Here is a 23,296-nt window from a genome sequence, read left to right as displayed (position 1 = left end):
GCTGGAGAGCACCTAAAAGGATGCCCAGGCTGTAATGTGCGTTCGACTTCACTACCCTGCCAGATTTCAGGGCTCACTAGAAGCCACAATTGCTGTGAAAATCACAGCATATACTTCATGTCCGTAATGGGGCTGGCATATGAAGCGCAGCAGGCAGGGTGGCAAGGAGGTGGCATCTTGTAACAAACACGGCCCAATCCCATCTCCTTGAAGTGTCAAACCAGACTTAGCCATACAGAATTAAATCAAGTTCAAAATTTGAAAGAGAAGCCAAAATCCCTGGAAAATGCCTGTTTCCTGATTCTCAGCAGCCAGCCCTCCGCTGGGTGCAGACCTTCCCCAGCTACCACCTTGTGTCTCCCAAAAGCACTGCCAGCAGGGGTAGGATGCTACACCCAAGTCCTCTCTAGAGCATGCTACCAGTTTTCACTGGTCTGTGCTAAACGTTTATTTTCTTAATTAACACAGGGAGAAGTGCAATTAAAATTCCAGCCAAACTCATAAAATTAATCTCTCTAGCCATCATCTGTTTTTCTCATCTGTTTCTGGCTAGCAGTACTCCTGGCTAATTGCCTTAAGGAACCAGATAGAATTTATGGCATTCTTTTTGATGCCTTATCGGTAGTCCCATTTATTTTGACAGGAATAGCATCGAACTGCATTTACAGCTTTATTGTTACCTGAAAATTCACCACATTTTCTCCCGCCCGCCGCCCCCCCTCCAGAAAGTGCAGTTGCTAAGTTCTGTTCAAAGAACTCATTTGTCCTTTGAGATATATCCACTGAGACACCACGTATGGGGACATACCTCAGGACAGAGAACCGGAGATTATTTAAAATTTGGATAAAGTTTAAGACATTCCTGATGCTGATCCCTAAAAACAGAAAAGCATCTAGCGTTGGCAATGGGAAACGGCAAGGGATGATAACAGTGAACATAAAAAGGAAGCTCACTTGGCCACGAAGCACATGACCTTCTGTACTGGCCACACCACTCTCACTATGGCCAGAGCATTTCCTTTCCTAGGCAGCTTCAACAAGGGACAGAACGCCACTATAAAAGGCAGCAGAAGTATGTCAGCAACTCATGCTAGAGGAAAAGCAGGACATAACCTCCACACATAACCTGCCAAAAGGACACGATCCATGCAAATTATTTTTGTGTTTGACAAGTGAAATTCAGATCTATGTTTTGAAACCCCGGTTTCCAATGTAACCAAGCTTCTGCCTTGGTTACACAGACAAAAGGCAAACCACATTGCACCTAAGTGAATGTTACCCCAAAAAGGCACTTTAACCCTTCAGGATAAAATTTGGGTCTCATCGCTACTGAAAAAGTTACAGCTTTTGCAATCCGAGTCTACTTTGGCTGAAGCACAGCAAGTGATACGTTTTAGTCTTTGGCACAGATGACGGAAACTCTTAAGTGATCTAAAATCATCCCACACTCGTTACATAAATCTAGCATCCAGTATCTTGTCTTGCTGGTTAGAGGTCTGAAGACCAAGCCACTGAAAAAAAATTTTTTTTTTAAACAAAGTGTCAGATTTCATAGTGACTGCTCAATTAAAAAGCTTTAAGAGGCAACTTTTCATTCTATTGGAATAAAGTTATCCCACCAGACTAAGTTGCTTAAACATACTTGGCCAAGCTCATCACATATACCTGGTCTCCTTCCCCTGTGTTTGCACAGCAGTAGATGGTTTCAACTCCCTCTAGGCTTCTTGGCGGGAAATGGCAGATTTAGTAGCTGAATTAGATGAACGCATTCTGAGCTGATCATTGGAAATTAGCTCACTTCCATGCAAATGAGTACATCTGCTATGAGACAACGATCCTCACTCAATGCAAAACTTGCTAATGCTGATGAAAGCTCTCAGTTTCTTTCTATTAGCAAAAGTAAGGTGAACAAAATAAGTCATGTGCTTTCCTGGAAATTCATTTCTAGTAGGTAGAAACCACTGCCATTCTACAAAGTAGACAATCATGGCTGGAGATCATATTTACACCATAGCTGAACTGCATGAGGTCCTGTACCTTTAGAGTTCCTTAAGTATTATACATGTAAGTCAGCTGATTCACTTCCTCATACATAGGATGGTGATACTGCACCAGGTAGCCAGTCTATGCAATACTGACCTCAGAATGTAACCTACACCATTAATTAGCGTTTAATATTCCCATCACCTCACTTAATAGTTGCTGCTGAACTTCTGCACTACACCTTTCAGATGAGAATTCCCCCCATATGCTTGTTCTACATTCTACAGACCAAGCACCCTGCAGGGGTATAGAAGTATTTAATAACAAATAAGTCATCTTTCAGAAGTAAAAAAGTGATATGTAGTTTTAGGGTCACTTCACAGTTCCTATTCCCACAAGGAAATGTGGTCACATGTGATGGAAAGCAGTAACCAGATTAACCTGATACCCTGACATGGTAAGACAAGAGACAAATTTGCTAAAGCCAGGAACAAGAGGGGAAACCAACCCATACAAAACTGAGCACTAAGGATCTCGACTGCAATCTGGCCACAGCTGTAAGGTACATGCTTTCTGATTTATAAAAATGTACCAAGAGACATTATAACATACCAGGAAACCAACAGCTTCTATCCATCCCAGTGACTGCCTTCTCTAGCACAAGACATGCCATTACTGTGTCAGGAATGAATAAGCTAAGAAACAAACACCAGACCCCTCCTCTTTCTCTCAACCAATGGTACTTAGAGAACAGCTAAGAGTTTTACTTCATTCTGATCTCACCGAACTTACTTGCAACACCGTCTGACTACAGCACAGGGCACTCCATCTGTTTTCAGCCACACAGCTGTTCACACACAATAAAAAACACCACATTGAGATGGTGGCATGAGCTAACAGTTGAACTGAACAAACTGAAGTGCATAGTATTAATTCCCAAGTTACTTTGTCAAAAAGCTTCAGGAGCACATTAGCACTTACACAACCCAATAGTACCTCAGGTACTTCCAGGGAACTTCAGCCACAAGGTCTGTAGGAGCAAGAAGGATCAATGAGATGGTCTGGGAGGTGGTGTGAGGAGACAGACGAGGAAGAGAACATGTGGTGCAAAAATCACCATGAAGTAAGAGGCCAATGCTTCACAGCGCTTCTCCACTTCTTTCATCCAGTCGTGGTTCTTTTATAAATCCTCACGATGTAAGACAGGCTTGTAGTTCAGCCACAGACTCAGGCCTCTGGATAACTGGACTCAAGTTTCCAACTGTTTCAGACTTGCACTATGGCTGGGGCAAAGCTGCTTCACCTCTGTGCTGATGTTTCTTCTGTAAAATGGAGTAAAGTCATAGTTGCCTCACATCTTTCCTGCCTCATCTATTCCAGTTGTACACCAGTGTCAGTTGGCAGACATCTTTACCACAGTTCAGATATTCATTAATAATCCTCCTAAGGAAAGACCAATTTTCAGTGCAGTGATGAGCTACTGAATTGCATGGGTAACAATAAAGCAGAAATACTATCAGCAGGTTAAGGCAAAAGCTATTTAAGAAAGTAAGTGGAATAAATCAGTCATTTACCAAAATAAAGTAACACTTCTCCAAAAAGTTGTAGGACACAGAAGCTTGCACTAAAGATTTACAACAACCTTCTTTGTCATGCTTTACAAATAAAATTAAAATGCCAAAAGAAATTGCCAAAGATCTTAGGATGAAGAAAAAAAAACCCACCTTAAAAAAAGTACTTTAAAAAAAGCTATTTTTCCTTTCTTTCATTTACCTACAGATACCTAAGTTTGCTTATCCTACAAGATACAATGCCTGAAGTTGTGCTGACCACACCACTTGCTCTGCATGGCCATGAAATCACACATTTTACAAAGTTTAGGCCTATAAAAATGTTACCACAACCAAAATATTAAAGAGGAAGTAGGATTTTAAGAAGTCATCTCTGTACAACATTTAAGTGTTACACATATAAAAGAACGCTACCTTTAGGACCAATACCATTTTAGACCATTACACATTAAAACAAAGCACCCATATTTACACACATAACTGAAGTAACATGCTTGGGTTTTGTACTTATGCTGCATTAATCTCCTGCAATCTAACACAAAGAATGCATTCCAGGCTATACCCAAAAAGAATTAGGTCTTGTGTTGTTGTTTTTCTCCTCCCAGTCATTTCAAAAGACTATCACTTCCACAATTTCTCAACCAGCTGCCCTGTTTCCTCATTGAGCTACTTTTGTTTGGGTGATTCTGTATTACAGCAACATACACATTGCTTAAGTTGCCAACAGCTAAATATTACAAAGTGTCAACTGGCATCAAAACCAAATCCAGAGTACAGATGATAATCTCCCAGTTTAAATACTTAAGTGTTTGGGGGGTTTTTTGTTGTGTTTTTTTTGGGGGGTGGAGGGTTGCGGGGGTGTTTGGTGGGTATTTTTGGCTTTTTGGTTGGGCTTTTTTGTTTTGTTTTGGGTTGTTGGTTTGGGTTTGTTTTGTTTTAAAGGAAACTGGGCAATAAGCAAGATCAGCCAGCCAGCCTGGAGACTGATCTACAACTGTATTTGGGCTCCAGCTGTTTTTAATCAATGCTTCTCCCACATCATGCCATGACATGCTGACATACTGCTGGCATAAGAAAAGGGAACTGGCAGGAGGTCATGCCAGACCTTATCTGTCCCTACATCATGTCATTTAAAGGATTCCAACCCAAGGACAAACATACCTTTGTATTGGTAATGACTTCATTTTAAGACTTCTCTTCCATGTTTAGTCTACTTGCATGCATCACGCAGATTATCATGTCCTAGTTCAAGGTGTTGCCAAAAATCTACGTCTCTGCCAATGCCTAATCCATTCAAGCCCCTGACTCCTACGCCTAAGATGTTCCAAGGCATGTAGAGATGACGCTCCTATTGCACAACTGTAGATTAGTGTCCAAAAAAGGCATCTGCATGAAGAAAAACAGTAAGGCTACACTGGCTAACACTGACAAAAGCAAGAGATTGAAAGTTCAGACCACATGAGAACATGCCAACTCTGTCCAGTAATTCAGCTGTGACCAGTCTGGATTGCCCAATTGTTAAGATGGGTTAAAAACGGATTTCAGGAGAGCAGTTACCATAATGATCACAACTGGTGGTCTTTGAATGAAGCGAAATGAAGAAATATTTTGGAAGAGAGTAACAGCTCTGATGTGGCAAGATGATTATTTCTAACACCACATAAACACTACACTGACCTGCTTAATTCTTACATTTCCATTTGTTCACCTCACTGTCTTGAAGTACAGCTGTAGCTCAGCAGATAATTTCAGAAACACCTGAAACCTCTTATGACTTTACATGTGCACTTACATAACCCTTTCACCAGGGCTCAACTACCAATTATGCTTTTGTACCTCTTTACAAAGCAGCAAAACACAGTACAGAGAAGTTGAGTGATGTGCTTGCAACTTTCTCTGGCAGGTTGTCTGATGATCTGCTTTGCTAGGTATTAAAGGCCCTGTAGTGTGAATAAGGAGCCACACATCACACAACAGACTTAAGCCTTTTCCCTCACATTTCTCCTCTTATCCACTCAGTTTATCTTCACTGACATGATGCCAGCTTCTTCCAGAACTACACTGAAGAACACAGGCAGTCCCAGAATTTTTAATTTTTTTTTTTCTAAATAAAAAAAGAACAGTCAATACACAATTTCATAGCTCCTTACTCAAAGAGCATAACTTACAAAGCAGAAAATCCTATCTTTTCTTTAAGACAGCCTTCAGAAAGTTTCCCCACCTGGTAAAATACGTAAAGTATGACCAATATAAATGACACAAAGGCTCAGAGGCAGCTGGGGAGAAGGAATGACAAACAATTTCACTATAGACCACAAAATGGCCTGGGCAAGTGACATGCACTGCAATTACATTACTGAAAAGGTTAATTCTTCAAATGGACTTTTCAGACATGTACTTTGAGTCTATGAAGGAAAGAGTTGTTACCTTTTAACACTTACAAGATAGATTGATGGCACAGAAAGGAGTAAGTAGAATCCCCATATATAAATGGTAGCAAACTGCATTTTCATTACTCTTTTCAAACATAAAAGTTTGTTTACTTGCTAACCAGAAGGCAAAGACTTTATCTGTAGACTGTTATAGAAAGTAAGAAATTTAGGCGGTGACCTTGCATGACAGGATAAAGACAACAGTATTGTTGCTACATTAGATACTAGTGTACTAAAGCACTCTCTCTTCCTCTCCCACTTTGAAGAAACAGTTCTAGCAATCACATCTTTCACAGTCAGTAAGACTACACAACTATGGTTCTGCTTCCAGTCTCAAGAATTCACTTACTAGAGCAAAGAGCTCACACCCTGATACAATCAACACACGTAAGTGAAGAGGCTGATGTAATGTTACTTAAATCTTGTCTTCCCCTGTTAGTCTGTTAAGATTGTCCCAACAGGACCTCTCTTACAAACTGGCTACTTCTAATCCACCTCCAACTTAACAGGAAACAAATCAATCAAAAAAACCTGAAAACCTCAACTTAACTAGCCTTAGCAATACTGTAGAATCCATTTAGTAGTCAAGCATCAGATGAACAAAAACTTGGATGAGGTCTTGAAAACAGAGTGCGTGAGACAAGGTATGTATGTTCAAACATCTGATCTCGAGTGACTTGATTTCTGCTTTTTTCCCCCTTTTGGAAGAAGAAGGCTTTGCTGATTATGTATTTCCAGTTAATATGGAACCACTCTCCCATGAGCTGATGCAGATGAGTGGTTTGCAGCATGAAGTCTGTTGAAACAACAGCAGGCAGCAATACACTCATCTGGCCTGATGAGTTCAGCATTCCAGCTTCTCCACTCCAGAGCCCTGGATTCAAATCTCTTATTTCAGTCACAAGCAAAACAACCTCAGACAACATCATGCTGTTTGCATACAAAAAAAATCCTCCAAAACCAGCACAAACCATTATACTAACGATTTTAATCAACATTCTGTTTAAAAGAAACCAGAATGGGAAAACAAGTCTAGACATCTTTCCCTCACAAAAATTTAACTTGTATAAGCTGGCCGAGTGACATATTTGGTGTGGAATGCATGCTAGTTTATGCAATATAAGGGACATAATTATTTGTGAGTACATCAATATAGAATTTTATTTATTCTTTCGTTTAATACTAGGCACCACTTTTTCTTCATTCTTCTGCCCACTGCCTCCTCTCTTCATAGGTGGCAAGCTGGACATAAATATTATTTGCAGCCAAAACATTACCTTCTCACATGTTCATTGCGAGTTAACAAAGCTGAAATTATGGGTATTACAGCATTATAAAAGAGATGTTGGTTTTACTTTTCTGTTCAGCTTCCAGGAAAACTGGTGAAGAAAATGGAGGTTAAGAGCTGACATGAGATTCCTGAGCACTCATCACTGGCAGAGGTTCAATTTGTAGAAAAGAACTGTCCAGTGGATCCCTCTTGACACATTGTGTCTATGAAGAGCTGCGGTTTGCTGTACTTCTGCAACACAGACATACTGGAAAAAAAAATTAAGTTAAACAAATGTCCAGACTACACAGTCCACTCTCCTGGCCAGTCCGCCTAAAAAGCCTCTAATGACACAATAAAACTACATATTTCTGATCAAATAACACCTGGTAAGACAGCAATGTTAAAGGCTATGGACCTGTGATTGAATTATGAAAACATGCTTCAAGCCATCCTAAAAATGAGACATTCAAACTAGCAGAAGGTTTAAAAAAAAAACCAATCACTGAGAAAAACATATTGGAGAAGACACAATCAAATATGTAATTTCTCTCCTTTTGCTTTATGTCTTCCACAGAGATAGAAATTGGACACCATCCACTCTAAAATCCCATATGTACTTATCATCTTTATAAGCAAACCAGTAAAGACCCAAGAGTAGTTACAGGAAAATATAGGTTTACCTGGTATGTTTTTCAACAGTTTATGTAGACCCAGGGTGCATCAATAGGCAGTTTCTTCCACACCTCTAAGCACTGAGCTGGGAGAGGCCCAACTGTACAGATAAAAGCAGCAGCAAAGCTGAAACTAAACACACAGACCTATTAAGAATAGAAATGAGGCCCAAAGGTTTGGTATTGTTACTTTGTTTAGTGGGGAAAAAAGAAAAGAGAAAAACATCCTCGGCTTCCACAACAGTTCAATTACATCAGCTGCCTGTAGCAGCAGTACAAGATACAACATTTTAACGATTATTTAACATTTTCAGCTAATAATGAATGGGGTAACAGGACATACAAGTTGTTGGTGATTAGGAAGGCATTAAAAACTCAGAAAATGGGAATTTTTTGGAAAAATTCTTTCTGATCGACAGAAAGAGGAAGGGAGACATCCCAAATGAACACTTCTGTGACTCCACTTCAGAGAGCTCTCCTACCAAAAGGTTTCAGTCTTCAGATTTCCTGGAGGTTTAAATACAGAGAAAGAGCCAAAGACGACAAAGATATTACACACCTAATCTTGCTCTGATGTGTTACAACATAGCAAGCAGAGATTTTGGGGTTTTTTTGTGGGTTTTGTTTAAGAATAGCTTCTGAAATTACAAGTTGCACACCTTCATTTGTACTGGGAGATGTGGAAATTGTGAATATTAGTGTAAACATTTAATTCAGTAAGCATTAATTTCTCCATCGTGATATAACAGGACCCAGACTCAAGTTAAAGTGAGCTAACCTTTCGCTGAATCAGAAAGAAATTTGCAACGCATCTTTGAACAGCAGTGAACACACCAAACACTTATGTGCTCAATAGTCACCATGTGAATTAATTTTTAACCTATCAATCCTTCTCAGGCTATGGTAAGATCTGTGTTGCCAGCATGCCTTTGGCTACACAGTTTTAGCTACCAAAGATGCCACACCAAAACAGTGTGCCAAAGACTTATGAACTGTTACATTACCTCAGAAAGCAGCAATAATGAATGCCAAGCAGAGATGAGAACCCTGTGTAAGAGCTGTCTTAGAGCATCCAATATCAACACTGTTCAAAACGCAAATGTCTAGTGCAATTATAACCTCTTCCATTAAGGAAAAGCCTGAAAAAGTGTCACACCCTCAAATTCGGCAGCACTGGTATCAGCGGACAGGCCTAGAATAGGTATGTCACCTCCAGAGCTTAGATATTATTAATCTTTCATACAGGTTAAAATGAGTAAGGAATAGGGGGACAGATTACACTACAGTTATCCAAGTAGCTCACTCTCAAAGGTGGAATTCTTCCCCCTTCCAACTCTCATGAGGAATGCAAATTTACTCAGTCATTAATTATTATTGATAGAAGTCTCCTCTACTCAACATTACCTTTGAATATATTTTCTCTGGATTGAATGCATCTGAACTACACAAACACCAGCATAGGACATTTGTGCTTCCATCAGGAGATTATAGTGTTGCACCTAAACAGATTTCACATAGCTACTTATTTAGGCATTAAGAAACATACTAATAATTCAGAAAATCCTTAACAAAACCATTTAATGAATGTAGTAACAGTAGCTAACTCATTTGCCCAAGGCCACAAAAGAGGTAGAACTGAAGCCAGTACTTGCAAATCTCCTGGCTCCCAGACTGGTCCATGCCTATCTTCACCTAATTATGAATTTAGAAAAGTATGACTTGCCTTTCAGTTCTCATCAAGATGCAACAAGAGCAAATCCAAGGAGACTCATTCTTCATGCGTTGTGTAGCATGTGGAATCGTGTCACCTATACTAATATATACCATGATGGAGCATAATGCAAGGATCTTTGAAGGATATTACAAATACATACATATATTCCTCAAACGCAAAAGGACTTCTGTTGTCTTAAGCCAGGATTTCAAAATAAAGATAAGCACATCATATTCACGCATCATTCTTCGAACTGCTTTGTTAGCAGAGAGTAAAGACAACTTTCTTCCCCATTTAGGAGTGAAAGCAAGTACTATGAGTTTTGTAACACCATTAAAAATATCTGTACTTTCAAAGCATTCCTAGTCTAGAGAAGCTGGGATGTGCATCAGTATTTGTCCATGTGCCATCAACTAGTTTTTCCACCGCATGCCTCCACTTGCTGAGCATCCCGACAGAAATTACTACTGATGACATACACCGCCACCTTGTGTTACAGTTGAGAACTGAAAAAGCCTGGCAAGTTGGGACTTCACACAAACATTCAGCTTCAGCTGTTTCAACAGCTTTTTTTTTCCCCCCACAGCCACTGTCCCACATGAGAAGCCTCTTCACTTTTACATAACTAAGACCTAACTCAGGCTGCAACAGATGCAAGCCTCCACGGTCCCAAGAAACAAAGTTCATTCTTCTCCACTGACAGAGGCAGATATTTTCAGCAGTACATAGTTTTGCAGAGGCAGTCGATGCTAAGTAGCACAGACATTACCATTTAGGTTTGAGATGCTATTCCTCCAGCACAAATAAATACATATGCTACAATACTGCACTGACAAAAAAGTAAGGCTAAGCCCGAATCTGAAGAGTAATAGCAGTTGTCCTCTTTATGTCCCTGGACTATATTTTGAGAACAGGTATTGGGTCATTCCCTCTTCTACAAGAGGAGACTGCAAGCTCATTAACCTACAGTGGCTGGGTATAAACTGAGCAACTATATTCTGTACCAGCAGCACACTCCAGGGCCAACAAAGGGATGTGAAATAGTAGATATCTCAGTAATCTCTAGCCAACCCAATCCTCCTGCTACATCTGGGCCTCACAGGGGACATGGAGGCAATCATCCACTAAACCTTCTCAAGTCCAAAGCTGAGCACAATTACACTGTGTCATGCAAAACAGTCCTGAGCCCAGTGGGTGTATCACAGAAAAATGTGTGTTAACAAGTAGAAGAAAGAAAGATGTGGAATGGTTCTGGAAAAGGACATTAGTGGGCTTTGAAACTGTGTTGTCCTTTTAAATATGTGCTGAGTGGAAGCCCTATTTTATTCAAAGAAAATGAACAGAAGACTGTCTTATAACTTGGGAAGTATGGTAATCTGGAAGTAAAAAGAGAGCTTCTGTTGTTTCTATTCCAAATAAATAGCACAGCATCTTTACACAGATCAAAATCCTAAACTACCAGTTTTCTTCCATGCTGGGCAGTACTATGCAACCTGTAAGACACTACTACATTGTTAACTCTTTACATGATAGTAGCATTGAGCCTACCTACTTAATTTCTGCACTGATGTTAAATTGGAAAATTTTGTATTAACTTGTTTCTCACAAATTATCTATTGAGATAGAAGCATTACAGCAATTCACAGAATTCACGAACTTAATTCCAGCATCCAGCAGGAGTCTGTCTTGCTCTAACAGATCGTAGTCTTTACCATCAGGTGAGCTGGCAAACAAGGAATATACTGAAGTTAAGTAGCATTCACTGATCAGTTTTGACATAAGATGAAATTTAGTTTAGAAAACCATTATTTTTTTGGTGTGTTTCTTTCCCTTTCCCCACCCAAGCAGAAAAAAGCAAGACACAAGTCTTCTGCCATACTAATGTATTCCATCTTTCAAAAAGAAAGACATGATTTTAATATTACTTAACAATATGTTAAAAAAGTAGCCAGTTAGGCTTCAGTGTTAATACAATTATACACTCTATAACAGATTTGATAGTGTGAGTACTGTTCTTTTTTAAATTTTCTCATTCTGCAAGTATTCTTACACAAGCTGGCTACAAGTCAGGAAAAAAAATAAATCAAAACACAAATAGCGTAACTTGTACACTCTTAAACAGTAGATTGTGAAAGAACTGAGGAAATATTTGTCCCGTAAGAGCCTTTTTTTCATGAAGTCATGTCAGGAGAATTCTGGAGCAGATGAAAGCACAACTGACTAGGTCCATTCCTTTGTCAGGAGTCAGAATGACAAAACATAGCTAGATGCAGAAGTGACAGGAGCCACTGCAGATGATGCAAACTAGCATTTTGGCCTCCACCCAAGCCTAAGCAATTTAAAGTCTTTGAGGCCAAGGCATTCAGAAGGAGATGGAAAAGAGCTATTGTTCCAACTCCAACGGCATACAGCTACAATCAAGTAAGTCTCACTCACAGACTACAAGCACACAAGCTAACAAATTCAGGTAGAAAGTGGCAATTTTTCAGTCCGCAAGAATTATCAGGCCAAAGGGTTCAGTGCAGATCCACACAGCACTGGGGACAAGGCAAGGCAGCACTGGCTCAAGACCAGATAAGCTCTCAGCACAGCAGGACAGATAAGTGGAGTTGTCGTTCATTGATTCCTGCAGGGTTCCCTCCCCATATTGTCATTTCAATGTGCAGCAAAGGTGGTTTTTTTCAAGCTAAAATTGGACCAGTTGATGGAAAGTCTCTGCCTTGTCTGTCTGGCAGAATCCAAGCAGAATCTGAAAAGAAGAGAGCAATAAAGTGAAACCAATATACTTAAAATCAAACCACAGGTGTTATCCCTCTTTTGAAGAGCAGCTGTCATTCAGAAGGACAAAACCTCTTAAGAAATAACTTGTCCATCACTCAAATACATCACAAACCTCTTACTTTAAACACCAATGCATTATCAACATTAGGCGAATGAAGGAGCATAAGCTACTTGAATGTTAACTAGAAACAGAGCTGACATTGCTGTATTTACCAAAAGCCTTGTTAATAGTAAGACTGAGCAGTAGGTAATGTGTAAAGCAGAAGCACCAATGACATGGGACACTGCTGCTTCTCTTCCAAATACAGCAAAGTTATGTTTGAGACAAAGACCTAATAAGACCTTATAATGCAGCAGATAAGTAGTCCACATGCCTGGAAATAACACCTTTAGAACAAAAATCCACTTATTCACTTTCACTGAACACAATTTATAGAAGACATTTTGGAAAAGGTTGGCATGTGCAGGCATTTCAGTGATAATTCATTCATGCTGGAGAACTTTAATGAGTCAAGGTGTAGCTTGTTTAGGCTAAAGGCTTGCACAACAGGATCAAGGTAGTGTGTATCCCTCCTCATGAAGGCTATACAGCTTCTGCAACAACTGAAAGCCAAGGGGAGCAGACAGGAGGAATGAAACACAAGTGGACGGTAAGAAGAATCAGACTTATTTTGTTCTTTCTGTACTGAAGTTAGATGTAGCTTGCAAAATTAATTCTGAAGTCAGGGTGTAATTTAAGTATTCATCTATTACACCATTACAAAGCAAGAAAAAAAGGTGATGAATTAGCAAACTATCAGTAAACAGTATGAATTCAGTAGGTCTGTTAAGCTCATTGCTATGGAGGGTTACTAAAACAAGCAATGTTGGTAGACTTCTAAAGTATTATGTTGGAAATTATCAGGTGACGGAAAACATATGCATTGAAGGTGCCTTCCTGGCATTAACTAGACATTTTCCTCCCCTAGAACAGCACCCATCAGGGCTTTTCAGACACCTTTCTAAACAGGTATACATAAACCCCTTGGACAGTTACACATGCTTCCTAACAGATGACAGTAAAGGAGTAGATTATACCAATTACTGAACTGATTGCAAAACAGTACAGTTAGAAGTGTTAACTCTGCATTTGGAATCATATTTAACAAGTTTATCTCCGAACTTTAGCGGCACTTCTACAAATATAACACACTGCTTCATTTGTCCTATTGAGAGTAGAGAATAGGTGAACTTTTCTATTTTCTTGTTACAGACAGTGCAAACTTCAATGAAGCTAACAATATTCCATGAAACCCAAAGACCTATGCTATAACAATAATAGCACAATCTAATATAATGCCATATTTCACCCATAAAACCCATATTTTTATTAAAAAGTCCTTTAATTGGCACCACTCAAAAATAATTTTTAAGAAATACGCTTTTGAAAATTTCCTTGTCTAGTGTACCTTAACTCCATAAATAATCAGACACATACATTTGATATAGTAGTAATAAGCAGCACAGATAAGCAGTCGTACTGTCCTTTGGAAGACACATGCATGCATTACATCCCAGGCACACAGACTATGAAAATTATATAAATATAGAAAAGAAATTGAAATTCATAGTGAAAGCCCTTTCTTAAGAAAACCCCACCCTTTAAACAAATAGTTTTATGTTTTGTGAAATACTACTGTTGATTCCTAAATCAGTTTCTTGCAATTCAGTAATTTATTTATAACATTTCAGATTTGTCATCATGATGAGACACTTATTAGATGTATTCACGGGAAACTAGCATACCCAGTCACCATTAAAAGCACAAATTTGAGTAGATTTCAGTATTATGGAAGAATATGTGCTATAGTATTTAAACATGAGCTGTCTACCCATATTTGAGGAATTCAAAAGTAACTAAAGTGATGCATAAATCCCAACAGCAACCAAAATGCACAGAAGTTTCACAAGCACAGGTTCATGTTATTTATTACTGTCACTGCACTAGCGTAAGCATCCCCTCTATGACTGGTATACGCTAATATCCCACAGTTACATCATCTCTGCTTCACGTACAGTATGAAATTCCAAACTAATAGCTCCTATAAACAGGGAAGAAAACATCATGAACAAACCTTTTTGAAGTATGTCAGAAATCTAAAATATAAAGTTTTATTTGTTCAACACATAACACAGCTTTTAAATTATTTATTTTTTTTAAAGCACTGATCAGTATTTGATCTGTGTGGATAATGAAATAGTCATACAAACAGTGTTTATAGAAAAAAAATGGTAACTGAGAATGTTCTGAAAGTCTTGATGAGAACCTGGAGGACACATAGATGATTCTGGCACTCATTTCTGTATTTGTGCTACTCAGCTACAATCTGTGCCCATAGATCTACAGCTTTGGCGATTGTTATAGTATTCAGAATGTCAGCTGTAACAGGATTTGCTGTTACAACACAGTACAACACAAGCTTTTCTGCCAGGAGAGAGTTATTAAGTTCTGGGTTGGTTTGTTGTTTTGTTTGTTTGTTTTGGTTTTTTAAAACCACAACACATGGGAAGAAGCACAACAGCTTAACATGCAGAAATTACAGCACTTTACCTTTTAAAATACTCCACTTCTCGCTCTGTTTCATCCATTTCCACGCTGTCTAGATCAATGTCTTTGGGTAGAAACACATCATCTACAAAGGAAAAATCATGACACTATATTAGATTTCATGAGGAAGGGGAAGGAGAGAGGAAGAAGCTTGAAGAAGTTGCATTAAATATATTTTTGGAGAACTGCCTGAACTTTGTAGACTATTGATTATTCATGTTTAAGCTGAATTAATACAAACTTTTAATTAAGATGTCATTTCTGAAGCAGCTTCAGAATTCCACATTCCAAAAAGGGTGACAAAGAAACTAATCAAAACCACCTAGTACACTCTCTTCTAAAAAGGTAGTTTAAGCGTTGCACAACTTTGCCGTGCAGCTTATTTCTGAAGAACCAGAAAGCCCTATACAGGGCTTCCCTATACCCCTAGTTTTCGTCAGCTTCTTCATAACAAGGAATTAAAATACTCTGACAGAACAAATTTAAGAAACAGAGATCACACCAAACCCAAACATGTTCACTGCCTTAACACTTATTTTTAAAACTTAGTTAAAATACCCCCAAACCTTGCTACCCTCTTTTCATGTTCTTTCAATTACCCTAGTTCTAATTTCTTTTCTTAGGGTTTGGTTTGGGGTTTTTTTGCCTTTGCTAATTTGGTATATCAACCCTACATCTTTAAGAAATTATAACTAAATAATTTTTTTTTTTATTACAGTATCTTTCATGTAGTTCTAAAGTCAGAACTACTCACAGTAGTGATCTAGTCCTGACTGAGTGCAGCACAATTATCTCTAAAAATTCAGAAACATGTCACTGTTTTTTTTCCACATTTAAACATTAGTTTTCTGAAATTGTAACTATACTTAGTTACAATTAAGTTTCTTAAGCAGCAGAAAATAGTGGTGAGGGGCAGGGAGGAGGAAAAGGTACAGGAAGCTACCTGCATTCTCCTAAAGTAAACACCCTCCATATTTTCTCCTTTAAATGGCTTCAGTCTTCTCTTTCTGCTCCTAATTCTAGAGTTTTGTCTTTCTCCAATGACCAGAGTACATCCTCCCTGGTAAATTAAGCCCCTCCCCCCCAAACCAAAACACAAACACACCATACAGTATGCACAAGAACTAAGGTATCAGAAAAAAGGGGTCAATGCTGTATCACCGATTGACATGGAATGGAAACACTGAACATAAGAGTTAAAAAGAAAGACTGGTGGGCTGACTCAGCCGAACCATGAAACAACAAAAGTTGGGCTCTACACCTAGCACTTGCAACAACCAGGAATTTGGTTTACAGTTTTATAACAAAGTTTAATAAACATAAGTATTCAGAAACACTGGCAGAGACTGCCAAAGGATTATGGTCTTGTATCTTGATGTGCTTATCAGACAGAATGGCAGTGAGAACTGCAATATTAAGTCATTCTGGTGAACAAACATTTAATTTATGCACTGTTACCACTCAGCTACTGGGTGATCCCAGGGGAAAGACCGGGTGCTCTGAGCAGACAGATGTCCATACCACAAAACTGCCATCCCAACTGGCATTCCCAGTAGGGACCAAGCATGTGCAGGAATAAACTGGTGCCTGAGAATGGAAATTTCATTAGTGTGCTGACAAAGCCAACCAGCTAGCACTGCATGCGCTTCTCTGCTCTGGTATCAGCTGTTAGATGTTTTCAGGAAAACAAAAAAATACCTTGGGAAGAAAATTATGCAAGTGCAACTTGCTTGAGTCAACTCAATCTTCTATGATTTTATTATTTCTATCAGACAAATAAAAAATCTGCTTACTAGCACAAGCTAACATTCATGTGGAGAAAACAATAATATCAACTAATTAACATCCCACTGTAAATTTTCACTCTGACAAATAAAAACCAGTAAGTTAATTCTGTATTTACTTACTTGCCTGTTAATGTAATTAATAAATGAACGGAATTATTTCCACTGAGAAAATGTATGTTTATGCATGAATGATCATTCTTTGGCCGCAGAATCCCCTTATTTTCCTTGATCAGAGTAAGACCAACTTTAGACTATACTCCTAATACCATATGAAATACAATCCTGCTTTTAAAAGAATAGGCTTTATAGAAGACACTGGCTTTCTTAAACAAAAACACCATACGAAACCAGCAGCATATGCTAGCTTATTCACACTTTAAAGCATCCTATACCTCTTTCCTAAAACTATATACATCTCCTGATTGTTATAATTACAGTGACTTGAGTTTTCCTGACACCATTTTTTCTGTTTCTTTAATTTACATTGGCAAAAATGGCTGAAAATAAAGATTTCAAAGTTATGGTCTGAAATGGTGACAATAAAAAAAAAAAACAAAAAAACTTTCAAAGCTTGAACTTTCAAAACTTCAACTTTATTATACACTTACCAATTGAATTGTTGACTTTGTCCCCTTTTTTCTTCTTGTTTTTCTTGTTCTTGCCTTTTGGTTGAGGAGAATCTGCAAGTATTAGCTTATTATTTTGTTGCTGTTCACTTGGTGATGGGGATTCACTTGTTACAGGTGCTTTCTCTTCCTTTACGTGGTTCAACTGCTTTTTGTTGTTATTGTTTAATTTCTTCTCCTCTTTTTTAGGTTCTGCAAGTGTTGGGAGCTCTGCTGCTTTTGCTTTGGATTCTATTTGGTTTCTGGTTTTAGCCTGAATCTCAGCTGCTTTGGGAGATTCAACAGGCTTTTTCACTTGTTCAGCACATGGTTTGTTTATCTGCTTTAGTTTCTGTTTGCTATTTCCTTCTTTATGTTGATGCATAATATCAAGCAGAAAAGAGAGGGGCTCATGCTGCTTTACACTCCCCTCTTTCTGATAAAGCAGCTTTGAGTCTCTAGTGTTTACAGGATTGGATAGTTCACAGCCTGTCTCTGAAACTGGCCTCTGTTCTGTATGATTCACATGTCTTGACAGTGAACTGGAGGAGGTTTCTATCTTTTCTGATTGCTCAAGTGTACCATTCTGAATGTCTTCGGGTGAATTTGGGACAGGTTCCTTCACTGCCTGGCAGTTTCGAGTAAGCATGTCCACCTTCTGACAGTCTTTACTTGTTCGCTCTTTCTTCTTTTTCTTTACAGCCCGCAACTGCTGAAGTTCTTGAAGCCGTTGTAATTCTTGTTTCAGCCTCTCCTCTTCTTCTTCCTCGCGTCGCCTCTGTTCCTCAAGCAACTGGTGATGCTCCCTCTCCCTGGCTTCTGCTTCAAGTCGAGCTTTTTCTTCAAGCTACAAAATAACAACATTTTATTGAAGTGACAAATATTTTTTGAATAATAGTTTTTAGGATTATTGCTACTTTTCTCTATGAACACTATAAATCCTAGGATGTTAACATATGAACACTTAATCCAGAAGTCTGCACAACAAGCAAATACTATTGATACAAAAGTTGCCCTTGAAAGCACATTAAAAATCCTTCCTATATTTCTATTTTCTATGCTTCTGTAATATATTTGACTTGTTAATACAACCATTGATCTTCTTTTTGATACTGCTGAGCCTTACTCCTTACCAAAGTTTTCTACAACCACAAAAAAATAGCGAAAAACCAAAACATTCAGCTTCATTCTCAACAACTGCATGTCTTACTAAGGTAACTCAGATTTCCATTATGTTGCATTGTTTACCTCTTCTGCTATGCTAGGAGAGTTGCTCTGTTTCAGTGTTCATGAACATTAGGAAGAGCAATCACTAAAAACATTTTACAGCAAAACATTAAGCACATTAAAGTTACATAAAAAACTGTCAAAAATATGGATAGTAAAGATTTCTGTTGTCAGCCATAAGTTCATTAGCCACATGAAACAGACAAAAGGGATTTTTTCCAGCCATTACTGCAAATGCCTAAAACTTAGCTGTGCAGCATTGATCTTGCATCATTATCAAAATGAAAAAGTCGTACACTGAAAACAATCAAGACCGTTTCATTTCTTGCACATTTACAAGTGCCTGTACGGGATTACTACTTCTGTTATAGAAGTAATGCAAAAAACCCTATGAAAATCTTCCAGTTCTTATGCTTAAACTGCATTGCAAGAGCAAAGTGAATTTTATTTATAAATAACTTGCTGAGACCTCAAGTTGCTGAATAGTGCTATAACATGAACATAAAGATTGTAACTTGTGAACTTCAGGTCTTCCAAACCCATGGAAGTATTTAAAGAATACAGAATTAGTGCCAGCAAAGGAAATCTACAAACAAGAAATATTTACATGCAGTCACACAAGTGCTTAACAGAATTCAAAAACATTCAGCAACCAATCTCATTAGCCTTGAGCTTTATACCTAAGGCTGATACTTGAATTGCAGTAAGAAAAGTGAATTTTCTGCTTGTTCAACTTAAAAATACATATTTTCTCTATTATTTCAGTAAATACTGTTTTCAAAAAGTAATTTCACTGTTACACATTAGTTTCTTCAGAAATGTTTTTGCAAATTTCTATTTGAAATCAACCTGTAACTTTTAGTTCCCTGCCCCATCTCTGTAGCTTGCCACTTCACTGTGGTTTGGTATAGAACTTCGTGTCATCATGTGGTACAGAACTTAATCTCTTTCAATCAGGATGGCAAGACACCCAGCACAATAATTCTAAAAATACCAAATTTCAACTTTTCCTCTCTCATACAACCACTGACCTTATGTTTCCTGGCTTCCTACAGAGATACTTTATCATAACCATTATCCCAATACAGAAACACTGTACTGGGATAATGGTGAGGAAACACTGGTTTCCTAACTTCCCCCACTTTTAAATGTCAATTCTACAAAACAATCAAATTCTTAACATTTCTGACACTTAGATACAGCTTTCTAAAATGTGGAAAATTCCAATATACAGCTGACTTGCAATGAAACATGACAATAACACTGTGAGGAATCTTCCCAGTCTGCTACATAACTCCATATCATCAGAGCAGGTAAGCTAGCTGTGTATATACGGTCAGGCAGTGTACCACAAACTACAGAGAAAACAATTATACCATTATTGTAAAGTCAGTATATAATGGTATACAGGTTCAAAAACATGAGGTCTAGGATAAACATACTTTTATGTCTTACCTTTCTTTGCTTATGTCTGGCTCGCTTGGCTGCCCGAGAACTGCTTACTGGTTTGGTTTCAGAGCTGTTTATAAATTGGAGCAAGTCTTCCACCTTTCGATGGTCAACAACACTTTCCCTTTCAGAGATCTGATCTGGTTTCTTCGGCTGTTCCTCTTTCCTTTTTGTTAGACGTAAACGAAGCTTTTCTCGCATTTCTGCATAATTTCTACTGGTTGGTGCAGCTGGAGGCTGAAGGACATGAGACAAATTTAGTGACCAAATGCAAAAATTTTACTGACCTAATACTGTTGAAATTTTAGAGACCTTCAAGTAACTTGGAAGGTCCAAACCTGAATATCAAACTCCTTTTTGTTTGTATGTGTACCTAAAGGTGTATTTAAGAGGCAACAAACCTGTCAGACTTGACACTAGCTTGTGAACTGTATTTTCCAACTGAAAGAATGACTGATCTTGTGGAGAAATGCAAAAGTGAGAAGACAAAGAAATACCTTTAAAAGCAAGAAAGACTTCCATATTCTCTTGTGATCGGTATACCACATTTGAAAATTTGAAAGGAGCAGACATTTGCTGCTGCTTCCATTTTTGTTAAGTCTGTTTCAGAGTTTAGGCTACACAGGCCTCTAGGCTGTTAACTGTGAAGGCCTGATTACCCTGCACTGAAGTGTGCCAGCATACCTCCAGCAGAGTCACATCAACAACTTAATACTGCTGCAAGCTGAATCCTTGTGTCATGTTTCATATCTGTATTCCCATCCAATGCTCCTGCCTCTCAACTCCTCACTCCTCCTCCCCTCCTGCTGCCTTACCCTCTCCCTTCCTGCACCAGATCTGGTGCCCATCTGTTTGGAGCTACACCAGTTCAACTCATTAAACCAGCAAAACAAAGCCTATTAACTTAAAAAACGTGTAGCATTTTGCCACTTCAGCAAAATAAATCACTTACTGTGCAATCAGATGACTATCAAAGACAAATCAGTCATGGACATGATGGCAACATGCAACAAGAAATGGGATCCCCTCCCTGCCCCTTTCAGCCACAAGGCAGGGGCTTTTAATTCACTTCAAGCCCTAAGACAAAACTGCATCTGATCAAGTACATGGCCAAGAAACTGAGCTTTTACTTCAAATAGGAAAAAAATGCCAGACGCTCAAATTCTACTAGTTAACTGATTATTAAGCCAGACTATACACAGATGTACAAATGAGGCCATCAGAAAAATGAAATTTTAACTTAAGAAAAAAAATGTAATGAGGCAACTTAACAGCTTTTAGCATTTCATTTGTGCAAGTGAAAAGATATGATTACAAGAATTCAGCAGACATGTTACTGGTATGAAGTTAAAGATCCTTCAGTCAGTGTTAAGTATTAAAATAACATAAGGGAACATAAGGGAAAAGATTTTGTATAACCTGCATGCTTTAGAACTTCAAAATTTCCTCAAAATAACCCTTAAATACAAATACAAGTCAGTGCCTATCAAAATGCACCAGTAAAGAAAATGGTTTGTAATACTGGAAACAGGGAAAATGCAGTTTGGGTTTTCCTTTGATAAAAGCATAATTTAAACGTACATCACCCAAGTTCAGGTTGGAATAGTTTATTTTTTTTTTAAATCCATTTGAAGTGAATACTTCAGGAACTGCTATTTTTACAGATGGGAGAATGGGTCATAAATTGCTATGAACATTTAAAAAAATCCTATATTAAATGTACTTTTACCCAAACTCATCACATGATTTATAATTACAGTACTAAAGATGAGTGCATGAATTTTGTAAAGTTATTTAAATGGCTCAATGCTCCACATGCAGTTTCAGTCAAACATTGTATCTTTTATCCAAGTCAGTTGCTTCCTAAATCTTTTAGTCATTTTTATTGCCCCTGAATTACTTTCAACTGGAAAGGTTTGTTTCAATTCTTTATTTTAAAGAGGAAAATTACTTTCTAACCATGCTCCTTTTACTACCTCTCTTGAATGAGCTCCAGTACCACCCCCTTAGTTGCAGTCTGATAAGCCACATGCAACCAATGATGAATAAGTGACAAAAAAGAAAATAAAACCAGTTTAAAATCCAACAACTTACTCCTCCATGGCCGAAGAACTCACAGTAACAGCAGTCACAGTATTTTCCTTCCTTTTGATTTGTGGATGTTGAGGTACTGGAGCTATGCTCTGAACAGCTGTCTTCATCTTGGCTCTCCTCTCCATCATACTGTTGATGATCATACGTGTTACTGTTCTCACAGCGATGGCCCTCACAATCAGGATCACTATGTTAAATTAAGAAAAAACTTATAAAAACCTCAAGTTTTTATAAACTCAGTAAGTAAGGTATCTGAAAAAAACACATCTACCAGGAAAATGACTCTCAGGCTGGGACAACAGCCACCAGTGACACGTCAAATCCTAAAGCCCTCATCCAGTAGCCTGCAAATGGAGATGCTCAAAACCAAACAGCAAGACAAGATGATACATGAGAAAGTAATTTATAAAAACTCATTTAGTGATTCACTGAATGAGCAGACTAGAGAATGAGCTTTGGAACTGGTGTTCCTGCCTTTAAACAGGTAAAATAGTTTCAGAAGTAGTAATTCTAACTTTTTTTAAATGGAACAATTTTGAAACTGCTGCCCATCTCATCACTTGTGGTCTGAAAAGAGCTGTGCAGTTACAAAGCACTCAATTCATTTCTAAAATCCCCTGGTTTTAGGTAGATTTTCAAGCTCTTGACTTAAAAAACCCCGAACAATTCAAGGTTGGTTAAAACCAGAATGTTCCTATTACCCTGTTTGCACCTTGATTTTCAAGGGAAAATACTATCATGACTCTTCAATAATCAGGCACACAGCAGTTTATTCCTTCCAGAGCTTGCCATAACTGCACCCAGAATATGCACTGTCCAGTTCTTCTAAAACTCATGTCATCTTGCTTCAAAAATAAAAAGTATTTAAAAAAATATCAACTCATCTAGCATTAGTATTTCTTTATTCTTATGTTAGAAAGGTGAAAACAAGCCATAATCCATCTTAACTGCAAGATGTACGTGAATCCTCTTTCTAACTTCCTCCTTCCCTCCCCCTGTAAGTTTTTCAAGAATTAGTGACCATGACAGAATGAAAAATTGTTCAGCTTCAGTACCCTAGTCAGGGAAAAGCATGCAAAACTGTTGCACATAACAGGAGATGCCGCAGTCAGTGCAAACATT

General features: G+C 38.2%; 1 protein-coding gene across 2 annotated transcripts in view; it reads right to left on the bottom strand.

Moving 5' to 3' along the window:
* Positions 1-11,510: 11,510 nt before the first annotated feature.
* FAM193A (family with sequence similarity 193 member A) overlaps positions 11,511-23,296 on the bottom strand; it is a 78,956-nt gene continuing 67,170 nt past the window's right edge. For both annotated transcript variants that reach the window (XM_074904403.1, XM_074904404.1), the window contains 5 exons: positions 22,175-22,361; positions 20,087-20,317; positions 17,408-18,251; positions 15,016-15,097; positions 11,511-12,393 (listed from right to left, as the gene is read on the bottom strand). In XM_074904403.1, the coding sequence (XP_074760504.1) occupies positions 12,300-12,393; positions 15,016-15,097; positions 17,408-18,251; positions 20,087-20,317; positions 22,175-22,361 (1,438 nt within the window). In that variant the 3' untranslated portion in view covers positions 11,511-12,299. The remainder of the gene's footprint in view (positions 12,394-15,015; positions 15,098-17,407; positions 18,252-20,086; positions 20,318-22,174; positions 22,362-23,296) is intronic.

Source organism: Athene noctua, chromosome 4 (assembly GCF_965140245.1).
Source record: "Athene noctua chromosome 4, bAthNoc1.hap1.1, whole genome shotgun sequence".
Lineage (NCBI taxonomy): Eukaryota > Metazoa > Chordata > Aves > Strigiformes > Strigidae > Athene > Athene noctua.
Note: the sequence above shows the minus strand (reverse complement) of the source record. Positions and strands in the feature narration are given on the sequence as shown.